Here is a 27,978-nt window from a genome sequence, read left to right as displayed (position 1 = left end):
CCGGACTATACTATAGCCACAGCAATGAAGGATCCAAGCCATGTCTGCAACCTGCACCACAGCTCATGGCAACACTGGATCCATAACCCACTTAGCAAGACCAGGGATCAAACCCTCAACCTCATGGTTCCTAGTCAGATTCGTATCTGCTGCACCACGGCAGGAACTCCTCTCTATCTTTCAAAATCTGGCTTCATTACCTGTAACTAATTTCTGAGGGCTTGAGATTCAACGCTGTTTCATGGTGGAGGATTTTTTTTTTTTAAAGACCTATTTTGACCCCACCATTTACCTGAGGAAATGAAACACAAAGAGCCTGATAGTGACATATCTCAAATTCCTCCTGTTCAGGAGCAGGGCTCGAACTACAACCCACACTCAGGATTTTCTCCACTCTTGCTGGCAGAACCTCACCCCTTCTCAGCCTCTTAAAGGACTGGGGGAAAGAGTGGTGTGATTATTTTGTAAAAATGCCCTGTATTAATGCAGTGTTTGTCTTTTCTAAGGTCCTCTCATGAGTGCCAACTCCAGATGCTGTTACCATGTGTCGACCCTGCCACTGCCACACATCCCACTCTCCCGAGCAAGAGCACTTTTGTTCTAGTCCCCAGTTTCTCTTGCACTTTTTTTTTGGTTCTGCTTTTTTTTGTTTTTGTTTTTGTTTGCCACCCTACACCACAGCCACAGCAACTCAGGATCCGAGCTGCATCTGCGACCTACACCACAGCTCACAGCAACGCCGGATCCTTAACCCACTGAGTGAGGCCAGGATTGAACCCGCATCCTCATGATTCTAGTCGGGTCCGTTAGCCACTGAGCCACGAAGGGAACACCACTCGCACTGTTCTTTAACAAGAACAGTCTGCAGTGTTTACTCCCAAGTCCCAATCAAAAGCGATCACGACTAAACTGGAAACGGATACACTATGGATGCAGGAACACTATATTTATTAAGTCAATAATTCATTTTTAGCAATACAAGTACAGAATATATCACAATGCTGGTTACAAACATACTTAGTATGGTTTCATGGTTACAAACAACGGTGGGCACTACAAGTTTGTGATAAGGATTATACGAAAGGTCATTTCTGACACAATGAAGAACTGTCTTAAAAAAAAAAAAAATCTATCAATGACCTTAGATATTTTTCTAGAAATCACTGTGGCACTATTAGTGGGGATTTTCATGTAAAGAGTTGATAGTGATTTGCTTAATGGTTTCATTAAGAGCTTTTAATTTCGAGTCTATTAAACTAAAATCCCCTGTAGCTTAATAAAGTATAAAAATAGTACTGACCTGGTAATATTTAATAAAACATAGCATTCATTCACATCATAAAAGGAAAACGAAACTGAAAAGTTTTAGTTACCATGGCAACATGTCTTCCCAGAAAAGGAATCTACAGAAATGAGTAATGTTACACGAATGGTACCTGCAAAGTTATTTAGTGACCCAACACTTAACTTGTGCACCACAAACCAAGTTTTCTAGATATCTATATATAGCATATATTTTTAATCTTAAATTTTACTTTTGAAAAAAAAATGTGCACTTTAACAAACTCACTAAGGCCACTCATGCTATAGATGCCTAGGATTGCAATTAAAGAAGAGCATTATTTAAAAAATCCTAAAGCACACTCCTTCAGATCACCAACAGGGTAAAACCAGTTTTCTGCCTAAAACATTCCTGAGATTTGTGGACAACTACTAGCGTTCAAGCTGGAGATTAATTCAAATGTCAGATTAAAAAAAAAGGAATTTCCTAGCAAGAACTGAGGTCCTCCAAAGTCAAGAGGTGAAATACATGTTAATTCCTAAAGCAAAAATAAAACTCTTTAAAAACATTTTTTACTTACAGATATCTTTCCAGTAGTAACTTTGCCATCCAGAAGCAAGAACAGTTTGGAAGTAGCAAGGCAATAAATTCAGGGGAAAAAGAGTAAAGTGGCAGTCATACATGTATCTCCTGCTTTTTGAAAAGTTCACTTTATGCCACTTGGGTTTTATGAAAGACCTACATTAGCATCTGTCTCCACCAACCAAAAGACATCAGAAAAGGATTTTCACTTTTATGAAAAAAGGTTTTGAAAAGCCAAAATAGCATCCAGAGGGTATTTTGCAGACAGCTGTTACAGAGGCAGCAGCACCCTGAGCAGCAAGAGTGGCACTGCCAAGCTCCTTTCCTGGAACTACACTCAGGATCTCAGCGTCAAGTCATCGTAGCCTCAGCTGTGCAAACTTCTGTGCTTTATTTCGATTTCTTGTGCATCTGTTAGCAAGATGTGTCCCAAGGTAACTGCCTCTTTGCTGTTCATCCGTTTTGGCTTAGAGAGGTTTCGCAGGAACTTTCTACTTTTGGAAGGGGAGGGCTGCACCTGCTACTTGGCAAACCATTCTTTCAGTCTGTGAGGTATGGCCAAGAGCTTCAATCATGTCCTAGGTTTATTGTTTAGCATCTGGCTGCACTGCAAGGAGTAGCCAAGTGACATTATTTGTAAAACTGCAGTCATTGGACCTGATTTTCATATTATAAACTCTTCCCATAAAGGCTAAGAGCAAAGGTCTTTATCAAATATTTTATTTTCATAAATGAAAGCACACCTGTATGGGGGTTACTCCAAAGCAATAGTGAGTTCATATTTTGCTGACAGAGCTTAGATGGTGAGAAGGGTCCTAATGCTTTGGGGGGTTCCATAAAAATTAAGATCTAAAAAACCCAATCGGCTCTCTTAAACCGACGCAGGAGTGACTGACCACCCGAATGGCAAGTGAGCGTTACAGGGCTCCCTGATGCACCCAACTTGAGTAGCACCAAACTTTAGGAAAAAGACTGGGTAAGAGAGAAAAAAATGAAAGTCAAGAAAAGATGAGACCAAAGGCCCCTTATTTAACATTACTTTGCTGAACGGCCAGAAAAGTCTTTTAAGTTGACCTAGGCTTCTTGACACACAACCCCATCATAGATGAAAAGTTTGTTCAAGCAATTGGCTATTGTGAGGTACATTTATTATTTTCTTCGAGATTTTTTTAACCCCATAAATCGTGATGATAACTTATCCTAAATATCCTGACTAAAAGGATAAATCCCACACTTAAAATTATTTAGGTATGCCTCTTCATTAGAACCAGAAGTAAAAGCATATTAAGTTACATCACTAACAGAAACTGGCAATTAAATCAGCGCATATGGATTTATAGAAAACTACATTAAAGCAGTGGTAATATGGGGAAACTACCAATAATGATTTTTTTTTTAAAGAAAAACTGGCTGCCACTTAACATTATCACCCTGCGATCCTGTTTCTAAATAACATGTTGCTTTCTCACTGAATATGAGCTAAGCTGAGTTCAAACCAAATCAAAGATGAGGCCTTAAGTCATCTGCTTGATTTTATCCTAGGAAATACTATATGTGCACAAAACCAAAAATTTGGATAAAAAAAAAAAAACTTCATATGGAAACATAAGTTTTAAAATATTTATTGAAAAACAATTTACCATGACATTCCTATAGCACAAACATACCACAGGACTCTAAATAACCAACGGAAGTATACAAAGCCTATCCTTAAAATAAATCTTTGGAGGTATTAAATATATAAGCCCATGAGGACAGAGTTGAGTAACTTAAAAATGTTAGTCCTTGGTCACACAGACTATTTGGTAATTAATAAAGAGGTGCCTCTTGGCATTAGACTGCAATTAACTGGGAGGGGAGGTACAGGTACAGGTGGACCAATGTACTCTTTTCAAAATGAAAAAGAATTCAACTTAAGGATTGAACCCAGGTTTCCAAATCACATAGAGTTATCTATAATCTTAGGGTCTGGGCTTGCTTCATCTCTTTAGGTACCTCCCCTAGTCAGTCTCCTCCTGGGGACTTAAAAACACTGGCTCATAACTAACAAGACAGCAAATAACAAATTTAAATGAGGTTGTATTTGGGAAGGTAAAAAAAACTGTTTAAAATCAAATTTATCTGAAATTTCCAATTACTTTTTCTGTACTCAAATGCGGTGGACAGTTTTGATTTTTCCCCTTCCCACTCCAACATGCCTGTTAAAAGAAAACCAAAATTGAGCACACATCCATTCACCCACAGCCCACTCCGAGCATCAGCCAGGAGCAACATCTCTGACAGCCAAGTCGTGAACCCCTGAAAATAGGGGGGAAAACCCTGATTCTTAACTATAGAGGCACCAAATAGGCCACTATAATAAGAACTGAGGTAACAGCAAAAGACCTTTGTTTCTCAGACAGCTACATGTCACAATTTCTCAAATCGGCATATTACCTCAATATTAAATAACCTAACTGGCTTAAAAAAAAAAAAAATCAAAACTCAACAAACAAAGACAAGTTAGTAAAACAGATATATATCATCAGGGGAATCTTTCCCATTTGACTCTTGAATTTCAAATAAAATGACCTAGTTGCACTATTATTTACCATAAACATGAAGGATTTCTAAGACTTGCTTATTTTTGGGAATTCATTTTTTCATTAATTCTCATAAACTACAGTAACCTAAAATTCTGACCTGGACATGAGCTATTTAATGACTCTTAGCCAATATTACTTGCTAATGTGTTGATTATTAAGGTAACATTTAAAATGAGGGGGGGATGGCTGCGCAGATATTTATAGACTTGCTTATGGCATTGCCATCTGTGTACCTTGACTGAAATCACCAAATCTCCCTAGTTGGGTGTCTACAACATGAATATGATTTTTGCATTATCAGTTTTTTTACACATTTCAATGAAATCATCCTACCGACAGAAGTACAGGCAGGGGCTAAAATAATAATCTAAAGCCTCTGGTCCAAATAACCCCTTTCTATTTTAGGCTGGTCCTTTTCAGATCCTCCTGGTCCTGTTAGCAAATGCTATCAGAGCATCTTGTGTTTTTGTACCCCCCAAAAATACAACAAAACCAAAACAACTGAAGAGTTAAAACTGCTGGTTTATCAGCTTTTCTACTACTTACAGATCAACACTGGTCCAGTTTAGATGAATCTGACAGTCCTTCCCTTGTAATAGAGCTCTGGAGTGGTTGCATCCACTTCTCTGGGTAAGACAGCCAAACCTAAGTCAGGATGTCCCTCTTCTATTAGTACTTGTGTTAGCTTTTCTATACTGCATATAAAGATTTTCCCCATAAAATGTCTTTACAATACAGTATTGAATACCTCCTCAAGGAAGAATTTACGTTAAAAAGTTGTTAAAATCATCCTTACATAATAAGAATGCAACTCTTTTAAACTCTTAAATAGTTTATTTAGGGGTTCTCTTTTTCTTTCAGGCTTTCTGCAAAATGAATTATTTTTTTAAAAAGAAAAAAAAAAAATCCTGTTGTTTGTTCTACTAGGTTGAAAATATGGGCCAGACTACTTATACATGCGGTACATGCTGAATATAACTGAATATATGCTTATTCCTACAGACACTCTGCAAGATAGGGATCACCCAAATAGGGTCAATGGACTGGACCAGTGTTTCAATGTAAATTCCAGCCCCAAAAAACAACATGGTTTTGATTTCACAGTATGAATTCCCTGGAATCTGGGAAAAGGTAATTGGTTAACTGAGGTCCTCCCTCAGCAGCTCGGTCCCTCGACATTCTGAGAAATCAGGAAGGACTGCACCACTTCTTCAGTGGACTGGGGGCTGGTGTTGACGTCTTCGAGAGCATCGGTCACAGAATACTGCCGATCTCGCAACCGGTTCCAGTTAGACAGAACGTTGTGATATTCAAACACTTTCTCGTAATTCCCAATGGAGTTGTAAAGTTTAATGAGACCTCGGTAATCATATTCTAGTCCACTGTAGCCTTCACCAAACAGTTTCTTCCCTGAAAGTAACCGGAAAAAGAAAGCAAATTCAAGTAATGAAATGACAAGTGGCTTCCACAAGGCAACACAAGTTCAAATCTTTAAAACAGGGTGGCTTGGTTTTATTCCCTTGAAAGGGATAGACTCAATCCTTTTATCAGTGCTCCCCAACACAGTCCTACTCATAAACCACCTCTAAGACTTAAAAAAATTCTTGTCTAAAGCAGCTAATCTCATGAGAATTATAAAACTTGTTTGAAGGGACTGATTGGAATGGCAGCACCTTAAACAGTAGAAAAGTACATGCACAAGGCTATTCATTACAGCATCATGTATACGTGCAAAACATGAGAAACATATGAAGCCACGCAGGAGCATGGTTCAATCAACTATGCCACATCCACTCAATGGCATCTACACAGCTATATACAGAGGCGGGAACCCTCAGCTCTTTATGAACTGACATGGAGTGATTAACAGGGTACACTGATACGTTAAAAAAAAAAAAAAAGACAAGGTACAAAAAGTACCTAGAGTATGCTACCATTTATGTAAAAAAGGGAAAGAAGAATATTTATGTATTTGAACACCTGTACAAAAAGATACACAGAAAGGATAATGAGAAACTAAAGAGACTGCTAACCACAGGAATGGGTGGAAAGTGAGTGGAAGAAATTAGGGGGAATCACACATCTGTGAGCATATCATCCTATACATAGTTCTAACTTTTAGAATATTAATATTTCATATGCTAAATAAAAAATGAAAAACTAAAAAAAAATAGGGGAATGTTACACAAACACAAGCAAATGAACCTGGTTATCTCTCAAATGAATATACTGATAACAGGGGGCAAGGGGATAAATAATCCCAGTAAATTTTTTTTTGGGGGGGTGTCTTTTTTTAGGGCCACACCTGCAGCATACGGAAGTTCCCAGGGTAGGGGCTGAATTGGAGCTGCAGTTGCTGGCTTATACCACAGCCACAGCAACGCCAGATTCTTAACCCACTGAGAGAGGCCAGGGATTGAATGTTCATCCTCATGGATACTAGTTAGGTCTGTAACCCACTGAGCCACTTTAGCCTGATTACACATCTTCAGGCTAAAGACAAAAAAAGTATAAGCAGTAGGTTTGGTTTTCACAGTATCATGGGTTAACAGTTCTAAAACTACTTTACTTATATTTCAGGATTAAGCCAGGTAATATATCAGGGATCATGGGAAATCCACATGTACATGGACATATGATTTATGGCAAAAGTAGAACAGCAGAAGGGAGAGGATGGTCTTTTGGAAGAAAAAAAAAAAAAAAAGGTCCTGGTCAAGTGCATATCCATATTTGGGGGGTGGAGGTGGGGTGTGATCCCTACCCCACACCATAAACAAAAATCAATTTCGGGATTACAGATCTAAATGTGAATGGTAAAACAAAATTGCTAGAAAATAATCCTCCAAAAGAATATCTTCATGACTTTGGGGTAAAAAAAGAATATAAAACAGAATATAAAAAGTATTAACAGGAGTTCCCGTCGTGGCGAAGTGGTTAACAAATCCGACTAGGACCCATGAGGTTGCGGGTTCGGTCCCTGCCCTTGCTCAGTGGGTTAACGATCCGGCGTTGCTGTGAGCTGTGGTGTAGGTTGCAGACGCGGCTCGGATCCCGCGTTGCTGTGGCTCTGGCATAGGCTGGTGGCTACAGCTCCAATTAAATTAGACCCCTAGCCTGGGAACCTCCCATATGCCGCGAGAGCGGCCCAAGAAATGGCAAAAAGACAAAAAAAAAAAAAAAAAAAAAAAAGTATTAACCATAAAAGAAAAGAACAATATATATGATTACTTTAAAATTTGAGAATTTCTCTTCCCTGAAAGGCACCATTAAGAAACAAGCAGTAGGGAGTTCCCATCGTGCCTCAGTGGTAAGGAATCCGAAGAGATCCATGAGGATATGGGTTTGATCCCTGGCCTTGCTCAGTGGGTTGGGGATCTGGTGTTGCCGTGAGCTGTGATGTAGGTCACAGATGTAGGTTGGATCTGTTATAGCTGTAGTGCAGGCCAGCAGCTGTAGCTTCAGTTCAACCCCTAGCCTGGGAACCTCCATATGCTATAGGTATGTCCCTAAAAAGCAAAAATAAAACAAAGCAAAACAAAACACTTCTCTATACAATATATAAGACATGTTGATCTCTAATCAATTGACTAAGAAAATTTTAAAGTAACATACCAATTGCTATAGATCGCAAATAAAGCTTCTCAGCATTTTCATACTGATTCATGTCATAATTATATAAAGAAGCCAGATGTCCCACTGAAAGGGCTACTTCATAATCTTCTTGACCAAGCAGTTGTTCTTTAATCTGAATTGCTTTGATGTGCATTTCTTCAGCTTCCTGAAAAATAATTAAGCTGTATTAACCACCAGATCACACTTTCACTTTTTCTTATGTAAACTTTTTGTTTTTCTTTTTTAGCACCACACTCGCGGCATATGGAAGTTCCCAGGCTACGGGATGAATCAGAGCTACAGCTGCTGGCCTACACCACAGCCACAGCAAAGCAACCTGGGACCAATCTGCATCTTCAACCCACACCACAGCTCACGGCAACACCGGGTCCCCATCTCACAGAGAAGGCCAGGGATGGAACCCACATCTCATAGATCCCTGTCAGGTTCATTAACCGCTGAGCCATGAAGGGAACTCCCTTCTGTCAACAATTCTTATCCAGTGAGTAAGATTCTTCCAAATGCCAGAGAAATCTTATGGATGGCATTAAGAGAACACATCATATTCATCCGAAGGTTGCTTATGGGAAGCATTACTGGTTTAGGGAAGCTAGGTACCTAAGCTGATGACAGTAATAGTGGTCTATGCCAAAATGATAGATATAACTTGTCCTCATAATAAAAAATTGTTAGAAGAAATTTAAACATCAAAATATTCTAAAATGAAAATTACTTCTTCAGTTAATACGCTCCAAAATTTAATTGAACCTTGTTAAGAAACCTTATTTTCATAGAATCTTGTTAACTTTATATTTTTATTACTCATTTTTTTTTGGCCACACCAGCAGCATATGGAAGTTCCGAGGCCAGACCTTGAATCTGAGCTGCAGCTGTCTTATTCCACAGGGGCAGCAATGCTGGATCCTTAAACTACTGCACAGGACCAGGGATCAAACCCGTGCTGCCACAGAGACAATGCCAGATCATTAACCCGCTGTGCCACAGTGGCAACTCCCCCTAGAACCTTTATGTTATTTGACACAGAAGTACACTTTATTTTTTTGAGTTTTGACTTCTTTTTTAGCTGCACTGGAGGCATGGAGAAGTTCCCGGGCAAGGGATCGAACCCATGCCACAGCAGCAACAAAACCAGATCCTTAAACCCCCAGGCCAACAGGGAATGGAGTTTCAACAATTTTTTTTTTGTCTTTTTGTCCTTTTAGGGCCGCACCCACGGCATATGGAGGTTCCCAAGCTAAGGGTTGAATTGGAGCTATAGCTGCTGGCCTATGCCAGAGTCACACCAATGCAGGATCCAAGCTGCGCCTGCAATCTACACCACAGATCACGGCAATACCAGATCCTTAATCCACTTAGCGAGGCCAGGGATCGAATCTGCTTCCTCATGGATACTAGTTCGGTTCGTTTACCACTGTGCCACAAAGGGAATTCCGTAAACTGATTTTTATTTTTATTTATTTATTTTTTTTGGTCTCTTTGCCTTTTCTAGGGCTGCTACCTCAGCATATGGAGGTTCCCAGGCTAGGGGTCCAATCGGAGCTGTAGCCGCCGGCCTACACCACAGGCACAGGCACAGGCACAGGCACAGCCACAGCCACGCGGGATCTGAGCCGCGTCTGCAACCTACACCACAGCTCACAGCAACGCCGGATCGTTAACCCACTGAGCGAGGCTGGGGACCGAACTCGCAACCTCATGGTTCCTAGTTGGATTCGTTCACCACTGTACCACGACGGGAACTCCACGTAAACTGATTTTTAGATAAAAATAAACGCCATAGGCAGCAATTCTCACCCTTTCCCTACTGTGATCCTATAATAGACAATATGAAGAATAGCCCAAAATTCTAAAAGACTTGGTAACTCCAAGTCTTAATAAATCTTAAATGGAGTTCCCGTCATGACACAGCAGAAACGAATCCAACTAGGAACCATGAGGTTGCAGGTTCGATCCCCGGACTTGCTCAGTGGGTTAAGGATCCGGCGTTGCTGTGGCTGTGGTATAGACCAGCAGCTACAGCTCCGATTCGACCCCTAGCCTTGGAACCTCCATATGCCTCGGGTGCGGCCTTAGAAAAGACAAAAAAAAAAAAAAAAAAAAAAGACTGTACTTTCTTATCTAAAATTATTTAGAGAGAAAAGTATAGTAAGACATACTACCTTAAATTTTCTCATTGACTGATAAAGTCTTCCAAGGTTTCCATAGTGTTTTGCAGTCTGTACATTAAATTCCCCAAAAGCTTTTTTAGCTAGCTGGAGTGAAGACAGGTGCAAATCATGAGCTTCTTGAAGCAGCCTCTGTTCAGTTTCTTTATTGTGACAGTCAATTGCAATCTCTTCTAAAATAAGCGCTGAATAAAAAGGCAATAAAATTAGTGCATTACCAAACTATGTATTAAAGCTAATCAGAAAATTTTAAATTCTACAAATCTTTGTTGTATGTACTTATACGTGTTCATGCTTTAGAACTGATAAAGATGAAAGTATCCCATTTTAATGAAAAAAAAACAACAACACTTTTGGGGTCATTCTATTTTGCACAGTATAATGAATTTCAAATTTAGGAAGACAATGATACATACATCAAATTATTTGCAGACGGACTATATACCATACATGTTGTATTTGTTGATATAAATTTTTGAATGTTTTTAACAGGCGTGAATTTTTTTTTGAGCAATGGAAGAATGAAAAGGCAAAACTTTTTTTTTGGTCTTTTTAGGGCTGAACCTGCAGCACATGAAGTTCCCAGGCTGGGGTAGAATCGGAGCTATAGCTGTCGGACTTGAGCCACGTCTGTGAGCTACACCACAGCTCATGGCAGCGCTGGATCCTTAACCCACTGAGCAAGGCCAGGGATCGAACCCGAAACCTCATGGATACTAGTTGGGTTCGTTACTGCTGAGTCACAGCGGGAACTTCGAAAAGGCAAAAAAAATTTTTTTTTCAAATTTTTATTATTTTATTTTAATTTTGTATTATATTGTATTATTTTGTCTTTTTGCCTTTTATAGGGCCGTTCCCACGGCATATGGAGGTTCCCAGACTAGGGGTCCAATTGGAGCTGCAGCCACCAGCCTACGCCAGAGCCACAGCAACTCGGGATCCGAGCCATGTCTGCAACCTACACCACAGCTCACGGCAACACGGGATCCTTAACCCACTGAGGAAGGCCAGGGACCAAACCCACAACCTCACGGCTTCTAGTCGGATTCATTAACCACTGTGCCATGACGGGAACTCCAAAAAGGCAAATTTTTCAAAGTTGTGAAACTGGGTCAAGGAGTACCTAAGCAATGTTGAAAATTTTGAAACCACACTTTGTAAATCATATAACCTTTAACCAAATACAACTAAAAGAACTGGTTTCCTCCTACTCACATGACCAAACGAACCAGACAAGAAGACAGTTCAATTTCAAAGTCCCATTCAAGACTCTCAAGTTCCATTTAAAGTCTTAAAAATACATATTCTTTTACCAGGTAATTTTATTTCTAGGAAACCTGTCTATGTGCACAAAGTAAAAGAAATTTAGTTCACTGCAGCTTTTTTTGGTGGTGGTGGGGGAATACCCAAGGCATGTGGAAGTTCCTGGGCCAGGGACTGAATTCATGCCACAGCAGTGACCAGGGCCATACATAGCAAGGACAATGCTGGACCCTTAACCCACTGAGCCACCAGGGAATTTCCACTGTAGCATTTTTAAAGGAAGGTTAAAAAACAATTTAAACATCCAATAAAACAAGTGAGATCAAAAGCATTAGAAAAGAAGAGAGTACATAAACCTACATGTATTGAAATAGGAAAATGTGCATAATATACTACATGAACGAATCAGATTATAGAACTAAAAACAAATTATTCACTCGTTTCATTATCTGAAGAATGAAAAACCTAAAAAAGTATTAATCAAATGTTGATTCTGGATTGATGAGATTTCAGGTAACAATTTTTTCTCTTTTCTAACTTTTAATTTTTTCTTTTTTGGTAGGGCTGCACCTGAGGCATACGAAGTTCCCAGTCTAGGGGCTGAATCAGAGCTACAGCTGCCGGCCTACACCACAGCCACAGCAATGCCAGATCTGAGCCACATCTGTGACCTACACCACAATTCACAACACCACCAGATCCTTAATCCACTGAGTGAGGCCAGGGATCAAACCCACATCCTCATGGATACTAGTCAGATTCATTTCCGCTGCACCATAATGGGAACTCCCTGACTTTTTTTTTTTTTTTTTTTTTTTTTGTCTTTTTGCTATTTCTTTGGGCCGCTCCCGCAGCATATGGAGGTTCCCAGGCTAGGGGTTAAATCGGAGCTGTAGCCACTGGCCTACGCCAGAGCCACAGCAACTCGGGATCCGAGCCGCGTCTGCAACCTACACCACAGCTCACGGCAACGCCGGATCGTTAACCCACTGAGCAAGGGCAGGGACCGAACCTGCAACCTCATGGTTCCTAGTCGGATTCGTTAACCACTGCGCCATGACGGGAACTCCGGAACTCCCTGACTTTTAATTTCTGACATTAGTCATGTATTAATTGCATGACTTAAAAAGTGCAAACCTAGAGGAGGGGATGGTGGGGGGGAACCCAGCTCCAGAATTAAGGTAAGAGTTATCTAACATGCATGGAATTACCACATAGGTGACCCAATCATCTTGGCAAAATGAAAGGGCCTTGGGTAGCAATCTGCAGAAGAGTTAAAATAAGAAAGGAAGAAAGTGGTATGCAGCAAGAGCCTTGCAACACTAAGGGTAACCTGATATGAAACTGAGTTTCAGAGTCCTGCACAATAAAGGTGAAGGTACGTGAAAAAACCACCTTCAGTTTGCTACCCATGTCACCACACAGCAATCATTTGTGATTCTTTTAAAGGAGAGAAGGGAAGGAAGGAAGGAATGAAAGGAAGGAAGGAAGGAAAAAGAGGCAAAAGAAAGGTATTCTTGTTTATTAATTGTTATATGAGATAAGCAAATAACTTTTCATTATGAAACACTGGAAATTCTAAGAATTGCAAGCAAATAGTGGACTGGCTATTTTTCTCATATGTAGTCTAACCCTGAGGAAATAAACACACATCCCTATTTTGTAACATTTACCATCAATTTTAAAACATCAGAGACTAGACACCTATTATAACTGACAGCTAAAGGAATCTTAAAATATATTTTTTATTTATATATTTATAGAGAGAGAGGCAGAGGTAGAGGATGGGAGGGGTAGAGAGAGAAAGATTAGATGGCAAGGGGTACCTTTCACCCTCTTTGAAGAAGCCAAAAGAAGATGATCTTCAGGTAGAATGTGGGTAATGATACCAATAGCTCTTTCTGCATGAAATCTGCAAAACAGATAGATACGTGTTTTGGCATTTTTTAATTACAAATGATTTTAAGCATTTAAAAAAAAAAAAAAAAAAAAAACCACACTTTATGGAGTTCCCGTTCTGGTTCAGTGGTTAATGAATCTGACTAGGAACCATGAGGTTTCGGGTTCGATCCCTGGTCTCGCTCAGTGGGTTAAGGATCTGGCATTGCCATGAGCTGTGGTATAGATCGCAGATGTGGCTTGGATCCCGCATTGCTGTGCCTCTGGCTTAGGCCGGCGGCTACAGCTCTGATTAGACCCGTAGCCTGGGAACCTCCATATGCCACGAGTGCGGCCCTAAAAAGACAAAAGACAAAAAAAAAGAAAGAAAGAAAGAAAGAAAAATCACACTTTATAATACCGATAGAATTTCTAGAACTACCTGTAAAGGACCAGTTTTTTTGTTTTAAAGTTCCAATCTTCTGTAGACTGAACAAAAGATTCACTGGCTACTTCTCTGACCTCATCTCTTCCCATGTCAGAAACAATCTGCTCTTTCCCTTCCAACCTCACAGGCCTACTGGTTTTCTGAACATGTAAAGCGCATTCTCACCTAGGACTCCTGCACTTGCTTTACTGTCTCTCTGTAATGCTTATCCTCTGAATATTCACACGGCTCACCCCTGAACTGAAGTCTTGCCAGACCAGCCTATACAAAAGACCCTAAAAAATCTACCATCACTCTCTAAACACTTTAATCATTTAAGAATCACTTTATAGTAGCAACCAAAAAGTTCTGTTAACTGACATTTTTAGGGTTCTGATCTTATTATGTCTGCTGACTCAGAGAGGAACTGTTCTGTTATTTAAAAACTTTTTTTTACTGTGAATTCACCTGCAGAGTTAGATCTATGGAAAATCTGTATGGTTTGGATTGAAGGTTAATTATTTCCAAGAGTTCTGCATTTTCTTCTGAAAAGCATCCCAAGAGAACTAGCAGTCCCAAAGTGCTCTTTAATATTTTTCTTCAGTTTAGAGGCTTCTGCATGCATGATACCCCCCAATGCAAGGCAGAGGTCTATAAGTTATAAATTTCCCTTACTTGTTCAACTGCAAGTCCAACCTAAGATGGACACACTTCCATGTGACCTCTTGCCAGGGGGCAGTTTTCTCCCTTAGCCTACCCTTTTCTTGAGGGTGTAGCCTTAATCTTGGCTTCACATGAGGGTTTCAGTTCTAAGTCACACCTTCCTATGGAAAAAAATGCCTTGTCTCTTAAACTAAGGATTGCTGTTCAACCAAGGTTACAGAAACTTCTAAGCTTTCCCACCACCCCAGAACAGTTACACCACAGTTCATACCTACTCTTTCGGATTTTAGTGCATTATTGGCCCTTGAGGATTTTCTATCTCTCTTACAAGCTCAATTGTGCATTTAAAAAGATGACTGCTATATTTTATTCATTATTTCATGTTGTGAGCAAGAAGTTTTTAGGTTAAGTCTGTCATTTAACCAGATGCTATAGCGTTATTCAAAGAAAAATTATTGAAGGAGATACTTTAAAAATAAATCAATTTCACATGAAGACATCCAAGTCTAAATATTAAACCACGTAAGATCTAACTGAATGGCTTATAAATTGGCATGATTTGAAATGACTTTAAGAATATTTTAGGGATCCTGTTAAAGCTCCAGGAGGGCAACGTTAATCCATAAGGTACATTAAATAGTGTTATATTAGGAAAAACAAAACAAAACATAGCAACAGCACTTAATCCCTCACTGAAAACAAAAGTGGAACTTACAGTGCATTGTCAAATTTGCCAGAGCTATACTGGTGAACATAAGAAGAATAAGCCAAGTCCTCATGAGCTGTTGCTACATGGATATTTTTGCCACCAAACACTGACTGCCGAATGTCAAGGGCTGCCTGAAAGAGTCATGAAAATAACTGATAACACTGTAAATCCTTAGAAAACACTACCCCGTTAAATTAAGCATCCTAGTAATTTAAATATACGTTCTATATAATACTCAATCCCATCAGTTTTGAAGAAAAGTTCTGCTATATTTAAATCGTAACAGAACATTAAACTCATCCATAAGGCCTGATTTTCTGAAGAGTGAGCTTGACTTAAAAAGACAATGGCTGAAGAATAAAAATCATTCACGTCTTAGGAATCACATCAGCGTTTTTCTCTATGTCCTTCCTTAGAACTATAAAATAAAGGATACCTGTTCCACGATGGCATAATGCATCATGTACCTGAGAATGACTGAGATGAGGCCTAAAACAACTGTCATCAACCCTCTCTGCTATTACAAAGGCTGCTATAATAATCTGCACTAAATTAACAATAAAGATAATCTACCAGTTGGGTAAATGAAAAGCAGAAAACTTCTCACAACCCAAAACCTTTCTTCCTGGATGATTTTCTCTACATGATCCCTATAAAAAGATACAAAATTAATTCCTAAAACATTAAGTTTTAAACCTTCTAGGCATTACTTAATAAAATAATGGTATGCCGCATCTGAGGAAAGGCTCAGAAAGAGTTATTTTCAGAGTGGTTTATACACCCCAAATTGAAGGTCAGCAAGTCAATTTAGGTTGAAACAAAACAAAATGTAACTAGTAACATACCTGATAAATTGCAACAGACTGACAGATATTATCTACATTGAGTAAGTAGAACCCATAATCTAGCAGTGTATCAGAATATTTTGGGTGTTTGGATCCAAAATGATCCCTATAAAAAGATACAAAATTATTAGGATATCAAGTAGAGACAAACAATTTAAAATGGTATTTTAAGTAACAATCACCTACCGTGCCAAATACACTGCATGTTTAATTAACTGTTCAGCCTTCTTAAATTCACGTTTTACAACACAAGCCTAAAGATAAAGTGAAAAATTGTTAAATAACTTTTGAACAGTTAATTAGTGTACTAAAACAAGTACGGTTTATATATTCAAACTATAATGCTGGAAAAGAAGAAAGCATCTTCAAACATAAATAGCTCTATTTGTAATTTCCTTCCCTTCAAGTATTTGAAAATTCCATTATAAACAAATCTGTACCTATATTGAGAAAGTATGAAACTAAAATTTTGACAGTCATGCCCAGAAATCTGTTATAACAAAGTTACCTTACAAAGCTGGTATAATCCTTACATACTATTAAAATAAAACACTGGGGGGAGGGTTCACCATATTGCATATTATTTTCTAAGGTACTTACTTACATCCCAGTTCTAGAATGACTTACAACTATTTTGCAGCGCTCAATTTTTTTTTTGCTTTTTAGGGCCACATCTATGGCATATGGAGGTTCCAAGGCTAGGGGTCTAATCAGAGCTACAGCTGCCAGCCTACACTACAGCAACGCAGAATCTGAGTTGTATCTACGAACTATACCACAGCTTACAGCAATACCAGATCCTTAAACCTGCTGAGCGAGGCCAGGGATCAAACCCACAACCTCATGGTTCCTAGTCAGATTCCTTTCCACTGCGCCACAACGGGAACTCCTGAATCAGAGATTTAATACTAGGCTATCCTTCAGGAGAAAAGTGACTACAGCCCAGACTACATGGCATAAGAAATTCAGGCTGCTGTAAAGATTTTAAAAGCCAGATTTCTAAAATTGAGCTGAAAAACTTAGATTTTGTTCCCCATGAGTATACAGTACCTAAATTGTTAAATAGTAGGTTAATTAAAACAAATTTAAGGAGTTCCCATCCCATTGTGGCTCAGTGGTTAACAAATTCGACTAGGAACCATGAGTTGCGGGTTCGATCCCTGGCCTTGCTCAGTGGGTTAAGGATCCCGTGTTGCCGTGAGCTGTGCTGTAGGTTGCAGATGTGGCTCGGATCCCGCATTGCTGTGGCTCTGGTGTAGGCCAGTGGCTACAGCTCCGATTACACCCCTAGCCTGGGAATCTCCATATGCCACGGAGCGGCCCTAGGAAAGGCAAAAGGACAAAAAAACAAGCAAACAAACAAACCAAATTTAAAGTTTACTAAATCCTATAATCCATTAATATCTTAATCATTATATTCACCTTAGAGGCTTGTCTTAAAACGTCCACCACGACTTTGACTGGTAAGCCTGCTGTGATCTCCTTCATTGCCTCAATGCACCATTTGTATGCCTAAAAACATATTTAAAGAGCAAAACTTGTGATATAACAAACTGACAATATTTAATGAAATGATTATGAATTTTTCCTGTAGGCTTTCAGTACTTGGATAAGAACACACACAAAATATTTACACTTAATATTTTCTCTCAGCGCCTAAGTTTTCTTGAAAGTATATGTTTGCTACATTTTTTTTTTTTTTTTTGGATATGTGACACATATTTAGGAAATTAGAGGCATGTTTTCTTACCTAGAAGCCTTCGCATATACTGTTCCCTCTGCCTTATAATATCTTCCTCTCCTTCCTCCAAACCGTAAACTACCCAACTTGTCCTTCGGGTTTCAGCTCTGGACTAGGTTTCTTATACTTTCCTTCTCCTACTTTAACACTTATTATTTTATGTCTTAATTGCTTGTTTAGTTGAGTGCTTACTTTGTTCCAGTTACTGTGCACTAACACATTTAACTGACACAACACCCCTTTGAGAAATGTACTACTATTGTTTGTTTCTTTCTTTCGGGCTGCACCCATGGCACATGGAGGTTCCCAGGCTAGGGGCTGAATCACAGCTGCAGCTGCAGGCCTACACCACAGCCACAGCAACACCAGATTTAAGCTGCATCTGTGACCTACCCCTCAGCTCACCGCAACGCCAGATCTTTAACCCAGGGATCAAACCTGAGTCTTCATGCATACCAGGGTTCTTTACCACTGAGCCACAATGGGAACTCCCTGAACTACTACTATTATAGGAAAATGGAGTGCAGAGAGGTTAAGTACCAGACAATGTGCTAGCATCTAGGTAGCTAGTGAGAAACAAAACAAAATATTCTTTGTGTCATAGTGCTTAGTAGGGAAAAATAAATAACTTTGGATAGTAAGAACTGTTTCAAAGAAACAAAATATGTGAAGAGGGAGTTCCCGTCGTGGCCCAGTGGTTAATGAATCCGACTAGGAACCATGAGGTTGTGGGTTCGGTCCCTGCACTTGCTCAGTGGGTTAACAATCCGGCGTTGCCATGAGCTGTGGTGTAGGTTGCAGATGTGGCTCGGATCTCGCGTTGCTGTGGCTCTGGCGTAGGCCGGAGACTACAGCTCCGATTGGACCCCTAGCCTGGGAACCTCCATATGCCGCGGGAGCGGCCCAAGAAATAGCAAAAAGACAAAAAAAAAAAGTGAAGAGATCACAAAAAAGATGTAGGGAAAATAAATTAAGTAAACATTTGTTTTCCTCTGTAAGCTTCTATCTCTTCCCATTCTACCTAAAAGATATAGCTATTCCGAAGCAATTTTGATGCAAAAATGAAATACATATGATTTAGGCCAAAAAAAGCTGGTTTCTTCCTAAGACACTAAATAAGCTGATTTTGTTCCAGAAAAAGAAGGTAAAATCCGTGGTAAACTGTAATACTGCTTTTAAAATACATACTGTCCCTCCATGGGGAAAGATAAACTTCTCTTCCACATTAAAGATGAGAGTGCTTATTTGATTTCCTTTAACCAATTAAAAAAAATTTTTTTTGGTCTTTTTAGGGTCACACCGGCAGCATACGGAGGTTCCCAGGGTAGGGGTCGAACTGGAGTTATAGCTGCCGACCTACACCACAGCCACAGCAATGCCGGATCCTTAAGCCACTAAGCAAGGCCAGGGATCAAACCTTCGTCCTCATGGATACTAGTTAGATTCGTTTCCACTGCCACCACGACAGGAAACCCCTAAAATATTAATTAAAATATAAGCAGAAGTGAAATGTACCATTTCTGGGAGAAAGCTCTATGAACCAGGAATTCCTTCCCCATGTTTCTGCCTTTGCTACAAGGCTGCTAATGTTCTCCACAGAGGCTGCTCTCCAACATGGGGTTTTGGTCAAAGTACAGATGTGTAGTTAAGGAGAGCCACAGGGGGAGTTCCCGTCAAACACGACTAGGAACCATGAGGTTGCGGGTTTGGTCCCTGCCCTTGCTCAGTGGGTTAACAATCCGGCGTTGCTGTGAGCTGTGGTGTAGGTTGCAGATGCGGCTCGGATCCTGCGTTGCTGTGGCTCTGCCGTAGGCTGGAAGCTACAGCTCTGATTGGACCCCTAGCCTGGGAACCTCCATATGCCGCGGGAGCGGCCCAAAGAAACAGCGAAAAAAGACAATTAAAAAAAATAATAATAATCAGAAGAATATACACATAAACCTCCTGAGAACATGCTGATCAGGATTTTAGATTCTAACACATAAGCTTGGTGATTTTCAAAAAAATTCCCACAATTTGATTGAGGCACAATTGACAAATAAAAATTGTATATATTTAAGGTGTACAACATGATAATTTGATATATACATACACTGCGAAATGACTATCAGAATCAAATTAACATACATCACCTTACATTGTTACTTTTTTTTTTTTTTTTTTTGGTCTTTTCAGGCTGCACCTGAGGTATATGGAAGTTCCCAGGCTAGGGCTGAATCAGAGCTGTAGCTGGAAGCCTATGCCACAGCCACAGCAACACCATATCCGAACTGCACCTTCGACCTACACCACAGCTCAAGGCAACGCTGGATCCTTAGCCCACTGAGCAATGCCAGGGAATGGACCCATATCCTCAAGGATACTAGTCAGGTTCGTTACCCCTGACCCACAACAGAAACTCCTGTTACCTTTTTTTGTGTGATGAGAACACTTAAGATCTACTCTTAACAAATTTCAGATATAAAATACAGTATTATTAACTATAGTCACCATGTTATCCATTATATCCCCAGAACTTACTCATCTTATGAATGGTTAAGCTTTAAAAAATAGTTAATGTAAAACAATGAGGCATGCCTATTAGAATTAGGTCAAAATCTAAAACACTGACACCTCCAAATGCCGTCAAGGATGTGGAACAACAAGAGCTCTCATTCCTTGCTGGTGGGAATATATATTGGTACATAAAGTTTGCTAGTTTCTTAAAAACCTAAACATGCTCTCACCACAGGATTCAACAATTGAATTGCTTGATGAATATTCTAGAATTCTCCAGTTTCACTTCTAATGATCGTTTTCCTTTAAATTTTGAATATATATTTTACAGGGCAAAAACTGAGATGGGGTAATTTTATTTTATTTTATTTTTGGGTTTTTTTTAGGGCCACACCTCTGGCATATAGAGGTTTCCAGGCTAGGAGTCGAATCAGAGCTATAGCTGCTGGCCACAGCCACAGCAACGTAAAATCTAAGCCATGTCTTTGACCTACACCACAGTTCACAGCCATGCCATATCCTTAACCCCAAGTGAGGCCAGAGATCGAATCTGTGTCCTCATGGATACTATAGTCAGATTGGTTTCTGCTGAGCCACGACAGTAACTTTGAGATGGGGTAATTTTAAAATAGGAAAGCTGGGAGTCCTTGATGCCTCAGTGGGCTGGTGATCCAGTGTTGTCACTGCAGTGGCTCTGGTCACTGCTGTGGTGCAGGTTTGATTCCTGAACTGTGAACTTCCACATGGGTGAGAAGAAAGAAAGATGGAAAGGAAGGAAGGAAGGATGGAGAAAGCTAAATGACAGCTATCAGATAGCATAGAGTAATTAAGACATCATTCCGGAATAAAGTAACATAATCAAGGAGTTAAGCCTACACTGACCACTTCTCAAATACGTATTCATTAGCACTAAAGCTTTAGTTTAATAGTATAAAACCAAGAGTAAAGCTATCTTTCTCATACTGCACAGAAAGAAGCAAAACAATGCAATAAAGTGTAAATAAAATCTAGGTTCCCACTGAAATGAATGCCTTTAAGTTATGAGAGTTCACCCAGAGCTACACATCCAATAATAAAGCATCTATAAAAAGCTCATTTAGGAGTTCCAGTTGTGGCTCAGTGGAAATGAATCTGACTAGTATCAGTGAGGACACACACAGGCTTGATCCCTGGCTTGCTCAGTGCGTTAAGGATCCCATTGCCATGAGCTGTGGTACATGTTGCAGACACAGTGCAGCTCGGATCCAGCGTTGCTGTGGCTGTGGTATAGGTTGGCAGCTATAGCTCCAATTCGACCGCTAGCCTGGGAACCTCCATATGCCATGGGTGCGGCCTAAAAAGCCAAAAAAATAAAAGTTCATTTAACAGAGAATGCCCTCAAAATAATTTAGGCAGAGATACATTTCATCAAATTAAGAACTAAAACAGCCTCTAAATTGTACAATGTGTATGACAAAAATTTATCTCACAGAATACTCCTTTTGTTCAATTTTAAATATTCCATCACAAATATATATTGCTTTAAGTGAACCTAATATGTGAAAATGACATCTATTAAGACAAATATCAGATTACATGATTTATCTTCTGTTTTACAGGTATTTACTGGTCACAGTGAAATGTACTTCAAAGCACTCACCTCATCATAGTGACTTTTTGCAAACAGGAGTGCACACAGTTCTCCATAGAGTGCAGCTTTGTTTGCTTGCTGGCCATGTTTTGAGAGTTTATCCATATATGTCTGAGCTAACTTAAATGTTTCTTCACCCAAATGATATTTGCAGTTTCCATTTCGCACGTGAAGCAATCTGCAAAAGCACAAATGACATTCCTCTATTTCTGATCAATATTTCCAAGAAAGACCAGATCACTATGTAGCACCCAATATGTAGCCAAGGTCACCAAACACAGGAAATGGGGCAGCACTGGATAACAACTGACTGGCCCAAATTAGGACTAATGCACAGAAGTATATGCTTGTCACAGAAAGCTACCCATAATTAACATCATCCAACTTTGATTCCTTATCTTCTCTAAATATTTTGTAGGCTTTGTGCACTCACCATGTGCTCATATATCACCTAACTTTTTGTTCCAAATCCCAAATACAGTTTCATTATTTAAAAATTGGAAAACAGTAAAAACAAACATGAAATACTATTAACTAAACCACCATTACTTTGCATTATTTTTCTCTTGTATATCTGTGCAACCCTTGATCAGTTAACACTCATTCTATGCTGCTTCAGAAATGTTTCTTTTTGCTTATCTTTCCAGTAAGTCCACTGAAAAGAGTGGTATTGTCAGCTCTTTCTTTTATAATCTTTATCCTCTATGGAGGAAAAATACAGAGTTCTTCACGCAAAGTGTCTGTAAAACCATGCTGACTATCTAGTGACATGCAAGAGTAGTAAAACACTTTCGATCACAATGAGGTCTAGACAGCAAGAGACTATACATCTGTATGGACCACACAAGACAGGAGAAGAGTGTGAGGACTGGAGGCATATTTATCTACTATAATGTTCACTAAAACATCATGTCCATATATCATGCTAACACAATTTTCTGCAAATGCTCAGCCCTGAGAGGGAACAAATTATAAAAATTATTTAAAAGAGGAATTTCCGTTGTGGCTCAGCAGATTAGAAAACCAGTTAGAATGAGAATGTGGGTTTGATCCCTGGCCCCACTCAGTGGGTTAAGGATCGGGCATTGCCATGAGCTGCGGTGTAGGTTGCAGATGCAGCTCAGATCTGGTGTGGCTGTGGCTGTGGCGTAAGCCAGCAGCTGTAGTTCTAATTCGATCCCTAGCCTGGGAACTTCCATAGGCCTCAGGTACAGCCCTAAAAAGACAAAAGAAAAAGAAAATGAAGTATGAAAAAAAAAAAAAAAAAAGAAGAAGAAGGAGGAAAACCAAGTATGGAGAGGTTGGCAAGCAGTCCTTGGGAGTCATCAAATGAAATCCAGATACTCAAAATCTAATTTTTGTATTTATACCCAAAATATTAACAGATCAATGAACCAAGATGAGAAACACTAACAATCTTCTGATCTCTATCATTCCTGTGTACAATCAGGGAAAAAAGTAACCTAATATTAACCTTATTATCAGTAAGGTAGCAAATAGTATACAATGCCGTGTGTATCCTCCTGATACTCACCAGTTATCTGCTTTTAGAAAAAAACTAAAGCCCTCAAATAAAACAATCTGATATTGGAGTTATTAATCTAAAATTGTGAATGGAATACCTTTCTTAATACCAAATTTCAACTTAAGAAATAAAATATAATTAGGCTACTGTAGAACAGTGGGTTGATTAGATTTATATTTTAAAGCAGAAATATAAAATCGAAAAAATGTTTTCACTATATAGGCAACTTTTCATGCTAAGGTATACTATACAGAATAAAGAGACAAGGAGTTCCCATCATGGAGCAGTGGAAATGAATCTGCCTAGGAATCATAAGGTTGAGGGTTCGATCGCTGGCCCCACTCAGCGGGTTAAGGATCTGGCATTGCCATGAGCTGTAGTGTAGGTCGCAGACGTGGCTTGATCTAGCATTGCTGTAGCTCTGGTGCAGGCCGGCAGCTGCAGCTCCAATTAGACCCCTAGCCCGGGAACCTCCATGGGCCCGGGTGTGGCCCTAAAAAGCAAAAAAAATAAAAAATAAAATAAAGAGATGATATCACTTGATAGTGATATTGTTGATCTAATGACCAAGCAGTTTGCAATGATCCCTCTCACCACAGAAACTAGACATAAAAAAATGTAAGTGAAATCCTGTTAAAGATCACGGTAAAATGAAATACGATGGTCTGGGAATTCCCTTGTGGCTCAATGAGTTAACGATCTGGTGTTGTCGCTGCTATAGTGCGAGTTCAATCCCTGGGCCAGGAAATTCCATGTGCTGTGGGTACAGCTAGAAAGAAAAAAAATGTTGGTTCATATGATAAAAGTTTTGAAAGTCTCTCATAGTTAAGTACCGTATGAACATCTATTACCTGCCAGTCATTTTTCTAAGTACAAAGGATACAGTGGTAAATAAGAGAAAGAATCTATGTCCATAAACTTCATTCTTTTTCTTTTCTTTTTTTCTTTTTTTAACGGCTACACATCCAGCATATGGAAGTTGCCACGCTAGGGGTCAAATCAGAGTTGCAGCTGCTGGCCTAGCCACAGCTACAGAAATACAGGATCCAAGCCGTATCTGTGATTTATGCTGCAGCTTCTGCAATGCTGGATGGTTAACCCACAGCTCAAGGTCAGGGATCAAACCTGGATCCTCAGACACTATGTCAGGTTCTTAACCTGCTAAGCCACAACAGAACTCCCATAAGCTTCATTCTTTTTTTTTTTTTTTTCCTGTCTTTTTGCTATTTCTTTGGGCCGCTCCTGCGGCATACGGAGGTTCCCAGGCTAGGGGTCGAATCAGAGCTGTAGCCACTGGCCTACGCCAGAGCCACAGCAATGCGGGATCCGAGCCGCGTCTGCAACCTACACCACAGCTCACGGCAACGCCAGATCGTTAACCCACTGAGCAAGGGCAGGGACCGAACCCGCAACCTCATGGTTCCTAGTCAGATTCGTTAACCACTGCGCCACGATGGGAACTCCCATAAGCTTCATTCTAATAAGAGGCCTATGTGACACCTCACAACAATGCCAGATTCTTAACCCACTGAGCAAGGCCAAGGATCAAACCCACATCCTCACAAACACTATGTCAGGTTCTTAACCCCCTGAGCCACATAGAAACTCCAATTTATTATACACTCCTTCCTAGCGCTGACTTTTTTTTTTTTTTTTTTTTTTTTTTTGTCTTCTTGCGTTTTCTAGGGCCGCACCCGAGGCATATGGAGGTTCCCAGGCTAGGAGTCCAATCGGAGCTTAAGCTGCCGGCCTACACCAGAGCCACAGCAATGCGGGATCCGAGCCGCATCTGCGACCTACACCACAGCTCACGGCAATGCAGGATCCTTAACCCACTGAGCAAGGCCAGGGACCAAACCTGTAATCTCATGGTTCCTAGTCGGATTCGACAACCACTGCGCCACGATGAGAACTCCCATCCTAGCACTGACGTTTAAACATTAAACAATGATAGCCATTCATACTCTATTCACCATGTTCTCTATAACGCTTTGTTATACGACATTTTTTCCAAATGTCTGTTTTTAAAATAGGCTATCATATTTGCCCAATATAAAGCAACCTGAACATAATGACACGAGCTTCCATTTTCCACCCCAAAAGGTTTTTTATCAACTTGAATATTTAAATCATCTTTAACTTATGTCATAAATACATATTTTAAATCTAAATTAAAATTTCTAAAATTACTTTTTCTCAGTTTATGAAATGTTATCTAAACTATTCACATGCATCTTTTTTCCCCCTCTTTTTTGGCCACCCTGAGTCATATGGCATTACTGGGCTGGGATCTGATCTGAGCTGCAGGTGCGGCAACACCAGATCCTTTAACCCACTGTGCCAAGCCAGCATCGTGCATCCTGGCGCTGCAAAGACACCACTGATCCCATTGCACCACACTGGGAACTCCTCACATGCATCTTAAAACCTTTATCTTCATAATCACCAAATTACTTTTTGAGTCACTTTAACAGTTTTTCAGAGCAAAACATTTTCACTTACTTGAAAATCAACACTTTTGAGTCTGTGATGATGTCACTAGAAATTTTATCCAGGAGTTCCCATTGTGGCACAGTGGTTAACAAATCCGACTAGGAACCATGAGGTTGCAGGGTTCGATCCCTGGCCTTGCTCAGTGGGTTAAGGATCTGGCATTGCCGTGAGCTGTGGCGTAGGTCACAGATGTGGCTCGGATCCCAAGCTGCTGTGGCTGTGGCATAGGATGGCGGCTACAGCTCCGATTCGACCCCTAGCCTGGGAACCTCCATATGCTGTGGGAACAGTCCAAGAAATGGCCAAAAGACAAAAAAAAAAAAAAAAAAAAAGAAAGAAAGAAAGAAAAGAAATTTTATTCAAAGGTACCAGCAACCATTTGCAAAGCATTAAGACTGTTGGGCTTTCCCATTCCACCTAAGTAGATATCCATAATCTCTACAACCAAACCACTTAATGCATCACATTTCAAAGTAACATTCAAAAAGCCAGTTAATAAAGTCATTCTGACCTCCAGAATAATTCTGAATGTGTTACATTCCATTACTTCCTTCAAAATAAAATTCTGCTGGGTAAACCCTATGAGCGTCCTGATATTGGCTGGTTAAACTTTCAGGCTAACATTTTTTTCCCCAAGTGGTACTTCTTTGTTCGAAATAACAGACTTGAAAGAATATCACATAACATGAGTCACTTTGTAAGGCAACTCTATACTCTTTACAATTTTCAGGTGAAAAAAACTTATCTTACATTTAATAGTATGTGGTAACTGGGAATTTCTAGAATTTCCCTTTCATTTCCAGTTTGAAAAAAATCCTTACATAAGATATATTATAAATTCACACTTTGTTCTTCTTTTTCTACTCCATTTGTGTCTAACTACGTAATTACAATATTCACTGCTTACCACTCTTTCTACACCTTGTTCCTCTATCTTGAGATTTGTTATTATTGAACATTTATTTGATTAGAGAAATTTTTTGACTACTATTTCCCCTTTTTTTCCTCTGGCTTTGCACACAGCATTTAGAAGCTCCTGGGCCAAGGATCAAATCCACACCACAGCAGTGAAAACACCAGATCTTTAACCTGCTGAGCCAGCAGGAAACTCCTAACTATTTTCCTCAGAAAAAGTACATGGAAATATACTTAGTTTCTATATATTTGAAAATTTTAAGTTATATCCTAAAAGTCTGTGCAGTATTTTCTCAGTAATTGAGATACTGTTATTGTCTCTTAGAATCTAATTTCCATTTGTCCTTGGATTTCAGGTAATTCACCTGTCCATGGCTTAGCACTCTTTTTCAATCTAGATTCAAGTCTCTTTCCCTGCACACTTCAGAAAGTTCTTTTTTTCACTTAACCCCCCACCCCCCGCCAAATATACCAATATAATTACTGTGGTTATTTCTGGGCAGCAGTGTTATACATGGTATTTATTTTCTTCTTCATAGTTTTCTATATGTTTTCAATTTGTTTGGTAATAGACATATGCGTAAGAAAAAGCAAAGCTATTAACTAGAAAACAAGTAAAAGGAACTAGATAGAGTCTTCAAGGAATATAACAAAGACTGAAATATGGTACCAGGTTTCACAAGATGATTGTGATATTTGCTCTACACTGCTTCCATGCCAGCCCCAGATAAACTGGTTTTAAATTTAAAAACATTCTCTTATACTGGGCTCAAAGCTTCTGGGATCGGCCAAAGGATTTCATTAGTATGTATTCTGCAAAACAACCCTTTTCCAATTCAATTAAAAGCTAAGTAAGAAAAATTTAATCTTTTTTTTTTTAAATGATACTACTATAATGTTAAAATTATATCCATGCTTGCAATGATCAAAAATTTGGCAAACACAGCTGCGTAAAGGCAAATTTTATTTTCAAATTTCAAATTCTTAAGAACAACATGTGTAGGTATACAGGCAGTAAGCTGGTTTTACAAACGGTCTTGTTTCTTGGTGCCTGCTCATACGTGCCTGGTCTTGTTCATATGTGCCTGTTTTGAAAGTGAGAACAGTCACTGTATTGACAGTTACCTATCCAATATTCCCCTCTCC

The 27,978-nt window shown here is 39.5% G+C and overlaps 1 protein-coding gene and 1 long non-coding RNA gene across 4 annotated transcripts in view; both read right to left on the bottom strand.

Moving 5' to 3' along the window:
• Positions 1 to 931: 931 nt before the first annotated feature.
• APPBP2 (amyloid beta precursor protein binding protein 2) overlaps positions 932 to 27,978 on the bottom strand; it is a 64,715-nt gene continuing 37,668 nt past the window's right edge. For 2 of the 3 annotated variants that reach the window (XM_013981135.3, XM_084985077.1), the window contains 9 exons: positions 21,909 to 22,077; positions 17,455 to 17,544; positions 16,219 to 16,286; positions 16,033 to 16,138; positions 15,194 to 15,318; positions 13,337 to 13,422; positions 10,242 to 10,432; positions 8,062 to 8,227; positions 932 to 5,859 (listed from right to left, as the gene is read on the bottom strand). In XM_013981135.3, the coding sequence (XP_013836589.2) occupies positions 5,606 to 5,859; positions 8,062 to 8,227; positions 10,242 to 10,432; positions 13,337 to 13,422; positions 15,194 to 15,318; positions 16,033 to 16,138; positions 16,219 to 16,286; positions 17,455 to 17,544; positions 21,909 to 22,077 (1,255 nt within the window). In that variant the 3' untranslated portion in view covers positions 932 to 5,605. Of the gene's footprint in view, positions 5,860 to 8,061; positions 8,228 to 10,241; positions 10,433 to 11,072; positions 11,128 to 13,336; positions 13,423 to 13,744; positions 15,319 to 16,032; positions 16,139 to 16,218; positions 16,287 to 17,454; positions 17,545 to 21,908; positions 22,078 to 27,978 lie in introns of those variants that run through there. The other variant, XR_014821333.1, reaches the window with a different exon arrangement.
• LOC146398224 (uncharacterized) lies at positions 22,524 to 27,298 on the bottom strand. Its single transcript, XR_014821358.1, has 4 exons — positions 26,465 to 27,298; positions 25,221 to 25,505; positions 24,930 to 25,174; positions 22,524 to 24,666 (listed from the first exon to the last, which is right to left on the bottom strand). It is a non-coding gene; the product is annotated as an uncharacterized LOC146398224 (long non-coding RNA).

This window comes from Sus scrofa, chromosome 12 (genome assembly GCF_054392235.1).
Source record: "Sus scrofa isolate SSC_HxYL_T2T_F1_AM1 chromosome 12, Sscrofa_HxYL_maternal_Yorkshire_Landrace_v2.0, whole genome shotgun sequence".
Classification (NCBI taxonomy): domain Eukaryota; kingdom Metazoa; phylum Chordata; class Mammalia; order Artiodactyla; family Suidae; genus Sus; species Sus scrofa.
Note: the sequence above shows the minus strand (reverse complement) of the source record. Positions and strands in the feature narration are given on the sequence as shown.